The sequence below is a fragment of the Hemitrygon akajei genome, chromosome 5, assembly GCF_048418815.1.
Source record: "Hemitrygon akajei chromosome 5, sHemAka1.3, whole genome shotgun sequence".
NCBI classification, from domain to species: Eukaryota; Metazoa; Chordata; class Chondrichthyes; order Myliobatiformes; family Dasyatidae; genus Hemitrygon; species Hemitrygon akajei.
Genome location: NC_133128.1, coordinates 33,313,382 through 33,327,353, shown reverse-complemented (window position 1 = coordinate 33,327,353; position 13,972 = coordinate 33,313,382). Strand labels below are relative to the sequence as shown.

At 39.8% G+C, this 13,972-nt stretch overlaps 1 protein-coding gene across 23 annotated transcripts in view; it reads left to right on the top strand.

The window, feature by feature from the left end:
* abi3bpa (ABI family, member 3 (NESH) binding protein a) overlaps positions 1 to 13,972 on the top strand; it is a 309,406-nt gene that overhangs the window by 99,795 nt on the left and 195,639 nt on the right. For all 23 annotated transcript variants that reach the window (XM_073045179.1, XM_073045194.1, XM_073045192.1 and 20 more), the window contains exons 7-10: positions 8,429 to 8,492; positions 10,296 to 10,361; positions 12,442 to 12,522; positions 13,873 to 13,917. In XM_073045179.1, coding sequence (XP_072901280.1) covers positions 8,429 to 8,492; positions 10,296 to 10,361; positions 12,442 to 12,522; positions 13,873 to 13,917 — 256 coding nt within the window. The remainder of the gene's footprint in view (positions 1 to 8,428; positions 8,493 to 10,295; positions 10,362 to 12,441; positions 12,523 to 13,872; positions 13,918 to 13,972) is intronic.

Sequence of the window (13,972 nt, the reverse complement as noted above, 5' to 3'; positions counted from 1 at the left end):
TCTTTGCTTTTGAATTGAAAGTGAGTATTTTCCAATTTAAGGGAATCCAAAAGATTCTCTGAACAGGACCACATGAATCCAAGTCTAAATCATTTAACTTTGGCTAACATTCAGAGTTTTGATACCTATTCCAAATGAATTTACTTGAACCATTGGATTCAGAATCAATTCTAAGTCCATAAAACTATCTTGAAGATAAGCAGATAACAAAGCATTTGCTTTTAAAAAGACACGGAGTATGAACATCAAATCTATGAAGATGAGAATGTCCTTTTAGAACAGCGATGAGAAGGAATTCTTTTAGCTAGAGATGGTGAATCTGTAGAGGTGGTGAATGGCTATGGAGGCCATACCATTGGTTATTTTGAAAGCAGAGGTTGATAGGTTTTTGATTAGTCAGGGCATCAAAGGTTATGGGGAGAGAGCAGGAGAATGGGGTTGAGAGGAATGGTGGAGTGATAGAATGGTGGAGCAGACTTGATGGGCAGAATGGTCTAATCCTGCTCCCAAGTCTTATGGTTTTATAGAAAGTAGGAAAATTGTTTGAAAAAATGGTTCCAAATGCATTTCAGATTCTGAAACTCCAATAAAACTCATTTTTATACATAATACATCATTCTTGTTTTATATAGGATAAAGATGAGACTTAACAAAATGATTCTAGGGATAAAGGATTTTATGTTAAATGGATAGAATAGAGAAGCAAGCATTGCTCTATTTGGAAAAAGTAGATTGTGAGGGATCAGCTAAAAGTATTTAAATTCCTAAAAGGTATAGTCAGAGTATACCTACTGTGGAATGGTGAAGAACAAGGGAACTTAGAATCAAAGTAAATTGCAACAAGTGAAATGTGTGTAAAAAAAAATACTTATACAGTGATTCATTGGAGTCTGGAAATTACTATCAGGTGAAGCAGTGGAACAGGATTCAACTGCACCAATTGAAAGGAAATAACCGTGAGGTTTTACAGAGATTTACGGAAGTGGTGCTACCTGGTTTGCTCTTATATAGAGCTGTCATGGCATCGGTTGATTCAATGGCCTCCTTCTATACTGCCACCATTCAATCTTTCTGTGAAGTGCGACACATTTCCGCTCTATCATTCAATTTCATAGTATATAGGGACTTGGATATACACTCAGAGGACACCTTATTAGGTACACCTGCTCGTTAATGCAAATATCTATTTGTCTATTCATGTGGCAGAAGCTCAATGTATCAAAGCATGCAGACATGGTCAAGAGGTTCAGTTGTTGTTCAGACCTAATTGCAGAACGGGGAAGAAATGTGATCTAAGTGACTGACAGTGGAATGATTGTCGGTGCCAGGCAGGATGGTTTGAGTATCTCTGCAGCTACTGATTTTCTATGATTTTCATACATACTAGTCTCTAGAGGTTATCTTGAATTGTGTGGTAAACAAAAAAAAATCCAGTGAGCAGAAGTTATGTGTGTGAAAGTGCCTTGTTAATGAGATCTGAGCCTAGTTCAAGCTGACAGGAAGGCGACAGCAACTCAAATAACCAGACATTACAACAGTGGTGTTCAGAAGGGCATCTCTTCGCCAGTGTAATAAGAAATTAAATTGGACAAGACATAGCATTCTGTAGCAAGTTTAATTCATATCTATCATACCATTCAATGCATTTCAAATGGACAGTCTTGAGATCCCATGTTCAAAGGTACTTGAGCTGCAACATGGACAGCAACTCCCTGGATTTTGGGGTTTAATCCAAAACTCCTCATCCATTATCAATTTATCATTTATGTATAAGCAACACCAGCGTAGTGGGGTGGAGATACGTCTCTACCAGAAGAGATGTAAGGTGCTTCTTTCTCTCCACTAGCCTGTAGGTCACCCTTGGGTAAGGTGTGGCACCTGCTTAGTCCCTCGATATGGTGCATTGGCCTTCATCAATCGTGGGATTGAGTTTAAGAGCCAAGAGGTAATGTCACAGCTATATAGGACCCTGGTCAGACCCCACTTGGAGTACTGTGCTCAGTTCTGGTTACCTCACTACAGGAAGGATGTAGAAACCATAGAAAGGGTGCAGAGGAGATTTACAAGGATGTTGCCTGGATTGGGGAGCATGCCTTCTGAGAGTAGGTTGAGTGAACCTGGCCTTTTCGCCTTGAAGTGACAGAAGATGAGGGGTGACCTGATAGAGGTGTATAAGATGATGAGAGAGGCCTTGATCGTGTGGATAGTCAGAGGCTTTTTCCCAGGGCTGAAATGGCTAACACAAGGGGGCATAGTTTTAAGGTGCTTGGAAGTAGGTACAGTGAAGATGTCGGGTAGGTTTTTTACGCAGAGAGTGGTGAGTGTGTGGAATGGGCTTTCGGCGATGGTGGTGGAGGCAGATACGATAGGGTCTTTTAAGAGTCTCCTGGATAGGTACATGGAGCTTAGAAAAATAGAGGGCTATGGGTAACCCTAGGTAATTTCTAAAGTAAGGACATGTTCAGCACAGCATTGTGGTCCGAAGGGCCTGTATTGTGCTGAAGGTTTTCTGTGTTCTATGTTCTATCATTACCAATGCCTCCACAACCTCTTTAGCTACCTCTTTTAGAACCTGGGGTGTAGTCCATCTGATTCAGGTGAGTATTTACTTTTCAGCTTCCCAAGCATTTTTTCCTTAGTAATAGCAACTACACTCACTTTTCCCCCCTTACACCCTCAAATTTTTGGCATACTGCTTGTGTCTTCCACAGTGAAGACTGACACAAAATACTTCCCCATTCACTCCCCATTTCTTTGCCCCATTACTACTTCTCCAGTATTATTTTCCAGTGGTCTGATGTCTGCTCTCTCCTTGTTTTTACTCTTTATAGGCCTGAAAAAAACTTTTGGTCTTTTATATTATCGACCAATGTAGCCTCATATTTCGTCTTTGTTCTCCTTATAGCTTTTTTAGCTTCCTTCTGTTGTTTTGTAAAAGCTGATGGCATTTATTATTTAAGGGAGGTTTCAATAGATACATTTAATGTCAGAGAAATGTATACAATATACAACCTGAATTTCTTTTTCTTCACAAACATCCACGAAAACAGAGGAGTTCCCCAAAGAATGAATGACAGTTAAATGTTAGTACCTCAAAGCCCCCCCAGCTCCCCCCTGCACAAGCAGCAGCAAAGCGATGACACCACCCTCACCCACCAGCAAAAAAGGATCTGTACCCTCCACCGAGCACTCAAACGTGCAGCAAAGCATTAGTAAAGACACAGACCTGCAGTAGCCCAAAGATTACTCATTCACCCAGTAATTTGACATACCAAAGGCTCTCTCTCTCCCTAATAAGGGAAAAAGAGGTGTCCCTGTTTCATGACTAATCAAAAGAAGAAATAAATTGGGAGGAGTGCTTTCCATGCAACTCCAGTGCAGTCATAGCTAACGGCGTCTCCATCCTGTAGCATGATCCTGCCATCTGGAGGTGCAGTAGCATAGTGATTAGTGTAATGCTTTTACAACACCAATGACACTGCTTCAATTCTGCTACTGCATGTAGAGTTTGTATATTTTCCTTGTGACAGTGTGGGTTTTCTCCGGGTGCTCGTGTTTCCTCCCACGTTCCTAAGATGTACAGGTTAGTAGGTTAATTGGGAGGCACAGGCTCGTTGGATCAGAAGGACCTGCTAACGTGCTGTGTCTCTATGCAAAACTAAGCAAGTACACATCGCTCATTGGAAAGATAATACAACAAAGCAGAAGAGGGTGGTAACAAAAGCAAAACTACAGTAACATGAGGAAAGAAAGAAGAACCAACAAAACGATATCAGAGATATGTAAAAAAAATATATATTTTGCTTTGCACTGATCATGGGCAGCATATGAGGAAATGAATTTATGTTAATAATGCGTTCAGCATCAGTTGACAGCAGAAACTGAATCTCTTGGGTATTTAGGTACATTTTAGATAGATGTAACGATTTATCCTGATGTCATGCCATTAATACAGCACAATATCCTTATGCGCGTCACAAAATTATCTCAAAGAAATTGACAGTTTTCACTTCTTCACTTCTGCTGCTGGTCTCTCGAGGATTCGGTGTTTCTTGAGTACGGTCAGATTACTTTGTGAATGGACTCTCCACAACTATGTGCTACGGAGAGAAGGCAGGAGAGTGGGGTTGAGAGGAATAAAATTCAGTCATGATGCAATGGTGGAACGGACTGGATGAGCAGAATGACCCAATTCAGCTCTATGTCTTATGGTCTTGTGGTTTTAAATCTTGATTAAAGTGCACAATTTGCTTGAATTGAGGAATTTGTAATAATTTTGATGTATGTGGATGGAATTTCATGTTTTCTGACATCAATCAATACTGTTGTCAGCCTTGGCTCAGCAGCAGTGCCCTGAGATTTTAGTCTGTGATTTGGCCTGATGCTTCAGTATTATCAAGTATTTCATTTCTAGAGGTGTTATCTTTTAGATGAAAAGCACAAAGTAAGGCCAATCTAGGCAGACCAAAATTCATTTTTCAAAAAAGGACAATGGATTTGTCTCCATATCCTGGCTAATATTTATGTAAATCAGAATCATTACAACAGATTTTCTAGTCGTTTATTTTACCACTGTCTCCACTCGGCAAGAAGTTCCCTAATCTCCTCCACTGTCTATCAGTGTACAGGAGGCAGCTGAAAAGCTCCTGTGCCAACTTTTTCTCAACAAAAATGAAATGTTTTTGAAATTGCTTACAGTTGGATTGCTTCTTCTGTCAAATATCAAGCATCTGCACAGATAAAAGCTTATGGTTAATGCATTCGATGTATGTTTGTAGTCCCTTGCTATTGCAATGGCTCCGTTAGTGTTATATGCTTTTCTTTCTTAATTTTGACCTATCAGCTTTTTGTCCGCAAGGTGATTGATACATTTATGGGTGCTTTAGTGGCAGACAATCAGTGACTGATTAACATGAGTAATTTGTATCATTGCACAGAGATATTGACTACCAAACAGTAATACTTCAATCTTATCGGTGACAGTTGATTACTATCTTGACTTTATCTGCAGCAAATGCGATGGAGTTAAGATTTGGGATGGCTGGTGGCAATAGGTCCTGAAGTTCCATTGTTGGATGTTCTGGAGTTAAAAGTGTACCTTGCTGGTTGCAATTCTTGTGACAACAGGACTCGGGAAATTAGGGCACAAGCAGGAAATTGAGGCCCGTGGAAGGGTCTTGGCCTGAAATGCCAACTATTCAGTCATTTCCATGATTGTTACCTGACCTGTTGAGTTCCTCCAGCATTTCGTCTGTGAGTTGCATGGGAAATTAGGGCCAGCCAGTCCCTTGCCACAGTGGAATATTTGACTTAGAGCCAGCCCTATCTGCTGCATCTGTTAACAAACAATAAATGAACAACTATACATGGATAGTAATACCTCTTGTGGGCAATTGAGATTGCTTTCTTTTTCGTTTGATCCGTTCTCTTAATGTGGATCTTTTTGAAAACAAGAATTGAGTAAGGGACTTGAATTGGCCAATTGAAAGTGGAAACCAGCATAGATATTCAGTGGAGTAAAATAGCAATGAAGTGAAGTTATAGCTGTTTGCAAAGAAATATGAAATTAGATTGATCTGCAGTGGCTACATCAATAAATTTGAGCTTTGACTACATTTGACTACTACAGGGCTCCTCAGCAGCCCTGTGTCCACCGTGGAGAACTTCAGGTTCCTGGGAACCACCATCTCTAAGGATCTGAAGTGGGAGCAGAACATCAGCTCCATCCTGAAGAAGGCCCAGCAACGGATGTATTTCCTGCGGCTCTTGAGGAAATATGGTCTGCCTCAGGAATTGCTGCTGCAGTTCTACACTGCAGTCATTGAGTCTGTCCTGTGCACCTCCATCATTGTGTGGTTTGGAGCCGCCACCAAGCAGGATAGAACCAGACTACAGCGCACAGTGAGGACTGCCGAGCGCATCATTGGAGCCTCCCTGCCCTCTATTGTGGATCTGTACTCTTCCAGGTTGAAGAAGAGGGCGGGGAACATCATAAAGGACTCCTCCCATCCTGCGCACGGACTGTTTGATCTGCTTCCGTCTGGTAGGCACTTCAGATCCCTCCAGACTAAGACTAATAGGCACTGGAGAAGTTTTTTCCCTACTGCGGTCACTTTGCTGAACAGTTAACTGCCGGTTAACTGTCGGCTAACTATTACTTGGATTGCACTACCTGTATGTATAATCTATATTTTCATTTATATTTATCATTATTATTGTTATGAGCAGAGACACAACATCTGCCGGAAGTAAATTCCCTGTATGTGCATAGGTACTTGGCGATTAAAGTCTGATTCTGATTCTGATTCTGATTTAGAATGGACGTGTTTGATGAAGGGTCTCGGCCTGAAACATTGACTCTTTATTCCTCTCTATAGATGCTGTTTGACCTGCTGAGTTCCTCCAGCAACTTGTATGGGATATTGTGGATCTGCTTGCAATAGATTTTGGCCCTGTCAGTATTTTTGATTTGTATATATCAGTGATCACTGGAGTTATGGTCAGCATCACTGCAGATTATCTGCATGTTTAACTTTTTAAATTCGTCCATTTATAACTATTAGAACTAATACACAGTTTTATAGTACTGCAGTAGTATTGATAGTATTCTAATTTGTTCTGTAATTTATTTAAATACATAATTTGTTAGTCAGTTAAACACTAGTTTGTCTTTTTTCTACCTTTTTAACCATTTCCATGAAACTTCGGCTAGCTGGGGCAGCTGCTTAATTTGACCAAAATGTCCCTGTCCAATGTGTCCCAATTAACCAGAATCCATCGTGTTCTGACTCATTTTGTTCTATTTTTTTCCCATTGTCAAATATATAGTCATCTGTGTTAATTCCACTTGATTTGTTTTTCAAATCAGATCCATAGTTAATGATGCTGTTTAATTTGGAATCAAGCTGCAAACTAACTTACTGCCAAATTGATCGACTTATGTGCATTTGAATAACAGATCAGATTACGCACTGGAATATGCCTTGTTGTCAGCTTGCCACCTGCAACTGTTTAATTACCAGCAGCTGCAAATAGTTCCATCGATTTTGATTGCTTTTGAATGTCTCCAGCAGCAGTTAGACTGGATGGAGCTACCAACTCTACTTTTGGCTGTGTGCTATTAAAAAGTAGGTGGGGGTGGGGGGAATATACCGAGGCTGATATTCCCTGACAAAGTTGGCATCAATGTTTTTTGACCTTTTTCCTACTTTACTTTCTCATTAACTGTTATTATATTTCCAGCAAAATCTCCTTTTTTAATATATAAAGTCAAAACAATGTAATTTGGTAATCCATTGCAAAGGTATGGAGGTCCAGGAAGCAATTTATTATCATAATTGCCCTCAATTTATAACATGGACTCTTGGTACTTTGCTCATCAGAGAACTAAGCAATATGGGCGTATCTCTGCTTATTCACACTCATATAATTGAGGATCATAAAAAGCTATAGAGGGGTGTCAGGATCAGAAAAAGCAGCAGAAGGCTGTAGAATCAGCCATCATGGACAATAGCCTCCCCACCATTGAGGACTTCTTCAAAATGTGATGCTCAAGAAGGTCATCCTCACCATCCAGGACATGTTGCTACCATCAGGTGCAGGGGTCTGAAGATACACACTCAACTCTTCAGGATCAGCTTCTTCCCTTCTGCCGTCAGATTTTAGAATGGTCCATGAATCCATGAACACCAGCCTCACTATTTTGCTCTCTTTTTGCACCACTTATTTATGTTTCTTATTGTAGCTTGTAGTATTTTTCATGTACTTCAGTGTACTGCTGCTGCAAAACAACACATTTCACATTTGTCGATGATAATAAACTTGATTTTGACCCTGAGAATCCATTTTAGACTATCTAATAATAATGAAGCTAATCTTCCATTTGAATAAGAATACAGAACAATAAAGAGCAGTGTGATTGTAAGACAGAAAGAAATGACTAATATCTCTTTAGTTGTAGTTTCATAATCAATAGAAGTAACTTCCTTCAGAGAGCATAATCAATTACCTCCCTCCACTACAAGGGTCAGAAGTAGCACTGTGAGTTGGTGGTTTGCGCATTGTTCAATTTCGTTCACAACTCTTCCGAAAGTGAAGCGGTCCATGCCTACTTCCAGCAGGACCTTTTATTCCCATCCTGCTTTATTCTACAGTATTTCACTTTCAATTTTAATTCACCTCCTGTTCAATCTTTAACTCTTAACAGTGTTTAACTTTCAGCATTCTACTTAGGAAAATTTTAAATGTATCACATTAAATAAAAATGGAATATTGGAAGGGAACTAAATTAAGTGCCTGCCTTTCTCCACAAAATCCATTTGAATTTCTTTATTGCATTTTTTCACTGTCATTTGGGTATATGTTGGTTAAAATTGCTATCAGAATCTGAAAACAAAGGACAACTCATGGTGGTTTGTATTTCCTTCAGTTACCAGGGAAGACTAATATTAAAGGAATGACAGCAGTAAAGCAATTAGGTGCACCGAGTTCAGGTAAGCCTTTCTAATAAGGGAAGACATATTCCTTAGATTATTATTTGTATTGTTAGTTCTGTAAATCAGTTGCAGCCCAACTAATATAAAACAAAATTGTTTAATCTTTCATTTCATATCATAGAACATTTCTAAGAAATGCTATATATATTTACTGACGGAGATGCTGTAGGTGCATTTTTGTTTACGCTTAACACTAATGTGCTATATTAATTACTTTTTAAACAGCTGTTTATTTAGAAAGTGTACTGTCATGGTCTGCATCAAGTAATGTTGAGATAGCGGTTGCTTTTGTGTTTATTTCTTCCGCACTGTACAGTCCAATGAATCTCAACATCTGGATATAGCAATGCGATGGGGATCATTTATTTAAATAATTGCATTTCCTGTTCCAGCCTTTGGAAGAGTTAACCTTCATGACTGTTTGAATGTCGGGTGAGATACGATCAAACTCACTATGCAGTCACCAAGACTGTCCTTCCCTGATGGCATGTGGAAAATTAGGCAATTAAATGGCAAAGAATTATAGTATTTACATATCGGTAGCCCAGTGGAGTCTAAGGCTTGTTACTTAACGTGCAATTTTTAGGTTTGAGTTGGATTTATACTTGATGATTTTATGATTTTATATTTTTTAGATATATATATATATATATATATATATATATATATTTTCTTAAGTGGTCCAGCAGACTTACGCGCACACGTCTATAACCTTGTACACTTATTCCGTGATTACTGAGACAGCCCATTCCTTTCCCCATCTCCACCCTCTGCCTTGTGGGCATCTCTGAGCTTCATATTTAAAAGCAGGGCTAGGTGAATACATTATCAATGTCATTGTACTAAGCTTTTCCTCCTTACACTAAATTACCCCTCCACTGTTTGTTTATAAGCTGTTATTAGAATTCCTTCCTAAAGCCTGTGTGCACAGAAATAAATGATGGATAAAACCCTGTAGATACATGCATAATCCTTCTGATAAGTTTTACACTAGCATAATTGTTACTTGATTCTGAGTCTGAGACTGAGGCCTCTGTCAGACAGAGTTGAGCATGGATGTTGTGTCCTAGCTATCTAGATATGCAAGCCTGGGCAGTACCAGAGAGAACAAGCGGTTGCCATGTAGCAAGTTCCCCCTCTCCGCACTACTGATGAACACAAAGGAACAGCTGAGACCAATACAGTTTGGCTCCAGCAGCATCACAGAAGTTTTAGTCGGCGTTCAACTCAATGTAGGTCTGTCTTAGGGACTCCAGCTCTAGGTTTTTCCCTCTGAATTTACTCCCGAAACCTTCCCCACAAGTGGGTATAGCTGCAAGGCAGCAGAGATTTGAGATCAGAGTTTTCCTTCTCCTAGGTGAGCTTCCAACCACGGTTGATGAGCCCCATCTGCCCAAAGCGAATGGTTTTAAGGTGCTAGTAACCTGCCTTGGCCCCTTCTCCTGTCAGTAGAAATGGTTCTGCTGGGCTTAGTAGCTAAGCCACACGTGAAGGCCAGGATCTGGATTTGGTTGTCAGAGGCTATTTGAGGCGCAAGCCACTAGGAGGATTTAATAGGTAGTAAGAGCTTGTCCCCATTGCCACCCCAGCAACCTTAAAGAACCTTTTTCTTAAATAGCAGGGAGACAAATGTAACATTTTCTTTATATTATGCTTTTCGTTATTACCACTTAGAGGTAACCTCCAAAGATACTGATTGAGCAAATTTGCTATGCACTGATAATATTTCATGTATTACCTAATGCTAGTCAGGTATGTGAAGTTGTGATGTATTTCTCAGATGTTCCATTCCATTTCTAGCACACAATCGAACAAGCTTGAACCTACTTCCCAAAAAGCCTGAGATTAATACAAAAGCAATCGTGGGTATGTTATAATTCAAAATTTCTATCTCTTTATACTGTTTGTATAATGTCATATAGGTATTAGGCCAGCTTGCTCAATGCATTCATGGGCTAAATGCTTCGGTAACAAAATTTATTGAAATAATTATTAATTGCATTATCATTGATTAGGTTTTTAAAAAAATTATCTACTGCTTTAAGGGCATATATGACAAATAAACTCTTCTTGGGATTCCAGCCAGGTACAGGTATCGATTATAACTGACATTTCGATGACAAACTCTGCTGGGCATGTCTAGTCCAGTGGTATTTAGACCCCTGTAGCCCGTCCCTCCTGATTGGTTCATCTTCTTCCAATCAGGTTTCCGCTCTCCCACCTTGTTTACAATCGAATTCCAGTTCCTACCTAGTGCACGACTTTTGTCTTTGTTAAAATTCTTTTCCTCTAGGTTTATTTCAATGGCTTCCTTTAGCAGGCAGTCCCAAAAGCCATTGGCACGGCCCAATAGTTCTGTGCCATCAAAGTCAATCCTATGGTCATTGTGAATGCAGTGTTCTGCTACCGCTGATTTCACTGGTTAACCCAGATGGATATACCTCCTGTGCTCCTTGATGCGGGTTCCCACTGTGCATCCCGTGTGGCCGATTAGACGTTGCTTTGCATTCACGGGGAATCCTATAAACGCCAGCCAACCTGAGTTCCAGGTCATATTTGACCCACATAAGCCGTGATTTGACCTTCCTTACAGGTTTGTGGATGGTCTATAATTTTAGGTTTATAATTGTAAATCTAATTGATTCCGAGTTACAGAGCATTACAGCACAGAAACAGGCCGTTCAGCCATCTTATCCATACTGACAGTAGGTGACCTGCATCTGAACCATATCCCTCAAGACCCCTCCCATCCAAGAACAAATGCAGATAGGTGCTAAATAGGTGTTAAAATTGTAGGGCGTTATAGTAGCTGTCAGGGACAGCATTCAGTAGCCCTTTAGAAGGTTGTGGTTAGCCTGTACTGCAAATCAATATTGTCTTTGTGATGAGGATTATGGCACAGTATTATTAGGTAGGGCGAAGAACTTGATTCAGCAGCACCAAATGAATGATGTTTGATTTGGAGAAGAATTTGTGAGTGACAGTATTCCTAAATACCTGCTACCCCTCTTCCAGCTAATGGGGTGGTGGGTTTGGGAAGTGTTGCAGTCCATCGTATAAATGATCCACAGGGCGTCCGTGTGGCATTGGTGGTAGATAGATGAATGCTAGCTTGACAAACAGAGTGCCCATCAAATGAACTAGCTTTTCTATTGCTCCCAAGTGTTTACTTGTCCAAGCAAGTGGTAAATTATTCTCTTGCTCTTATAGCTACAGTACTTATGAGACTTCTCCAATTATATTTTCAGTAAATGGTGACTCCATGGGACCATATCAGTTAGGTAGTCTAGAATGCTAATGCAATTGGTTGTCATGAGTATTTAATTAGACACTGTCTTGCTGGAGATTGTCATTGGGTGATGTGAAATCTGTTTTTCACTTATTGGCCAAAGCTTAAATGTAATAGAGATCTTGCTCCTTGCAATCAAGGAAGAGTAGTGAATAGAATTGAACTTTGCAAATTATCAGCGAACATTCTCACCTTTTGATACATATTGACCATAAGAGCAGAATTAGGCCATCTGGCCCATTGAGTCTGCTCCACCATTCAATCATGGCTGATCCTATTGGATGGAAGGTCACTGATGAAGCAGCTGAAGAATATGGGGCCAGATATGAGGTCCCTGTAATAATGTTTTGGGACTGAGGTAATTGGTCTGTAACAGCCACAAGCATCTCACTTTATGCTCAGAATGACACTAGCTGCAAGTTACCATAGTCTTCATTTTTACTAGAATCCCTTGATGCTACACTTTGTCAAATGCAGACAATGTCAACCTTAACTCTTGTCCATTCTTGGACCAAGAAAGTGATGATGTCAGGAGCTGAGTGATCAGGAATTAAGAATCAGTGTGCATATTGGGGCTGTGTAGGTTAAACTATTTTTAGTGATGTGTGTGCAAAAATGAAGTACAATTCCAGGTAAGATTATCAATCATTCTTTCAGGTAGCCAGTCAACTTCCGACAGAATGGATGTCCAGCCTGAGAAAAGTTCATCACCAAAGCCTGCTATCATAAGGAAACCAGGTAAAACTCTGACCTTATTTTTTCTTTGACTTCCATAAAATTGTAATTTATCTGTGCTCTTAATTATTTCAATTGTTTGCACATATTTAAAAGGTTTATCATTGAAAATGTGCTTATAACAAGGATTACACAATTGTACAGAAACTAAAGCAATTTGTGAGATCTTGTAATTCCCGTGGACAGATCTCTCCCTGATGAAAAGCATAACATTTTCAGTGGAACTGGTTGGCAAAAAAAAAGTTTGCCACCTCTTAAACTTTTTCAGAGTGTTTTTTATTATGATTCTCATGAAGGGAACTTAAACTCATTGGAAGAAATTAAAAAATTACTGAAATAACATTGACTTACAACTGCCTCTTCCAGATCTGCAGCCAACAACAGGAAAGTATTCTATAAAAAAAGTTAACCTGCTTTCTTTATCTTAATGGACCCTCTTTTGGAGAAGTGATCCTTTTCAGTTTAGTCAGTTCAACTCCCATACCATGAGCAGGAGTGCAGTGACCGACTGATTGTTAAAAAATCAGAATTCTAGCCAAATCTACCTCCATCATAGCCATTTGTGGTTTTCATTGGTTAGTGGTGGGCAAATTGGCTATTTACCAGAGCCAGATATGTAATTTCAACACTTTAATAAAGCAGTGTGTCTCATCTTTTCCCAGTTTAAAATTTACCTGCATAGAACTAGGATACACAAAAGCTTAGCACATGAATATTTTTCTAGCACTGCTTCTGAACCAACAAGAACAGGAACAGGCTTGCCTGCCACTTGTTGACTAATTTCCCCAATGCATAACTTGCCTTTCCATTACCTCAACGTGTACTGTCCTCACTTCAATGTATTTCACCATCTCCTCACAGTCTCACAACCTAACCTCTATTCCCACTATCCCTCAATCTCGCCTCTATTCCCACCATCCCGCAACCTCGCCTCTATTCCCACAATCAGACAATAGCCTTACCTCATATCTTGTATCCCTGATCTCTTCTTTGATCCTGTTCCTCCGGTCTCAAAGCTAACCTCACAAAAAATGATGCTTTCCTCTGTCCTCCCTGCACTCTAGCTCTGACCTACAGGCTTCCCCAAGCAACAACAAGGCAACCTCTCACTTTGGATGGCAGTTGGCCAGGAACAGATGCAGGAAAGAAAAATGGAGTCCGCTCTAAGTTTGTCAGGGTCTTGGCATTGTGCACTTTTTCAGTATTCCCTTTTGCTACTTCCGTCCCACTCCCACCCCACAACTTTTCCCACCTCTCTGAAAATAATGGGATCAATAATACATTCAGAAATTATATTTAATATTTTCCAAGGATCGATACCTAGTAATGTTGTTTTCATATCATTTGTCACAGAGCATACTCGTGATGAGTTACACGACAAGGAAGAAATAAAAGAAGGTAGGATGAATAGAGGATTAAGAGGTGGTTATGTAGTCAATTTGCCTCTGAAACT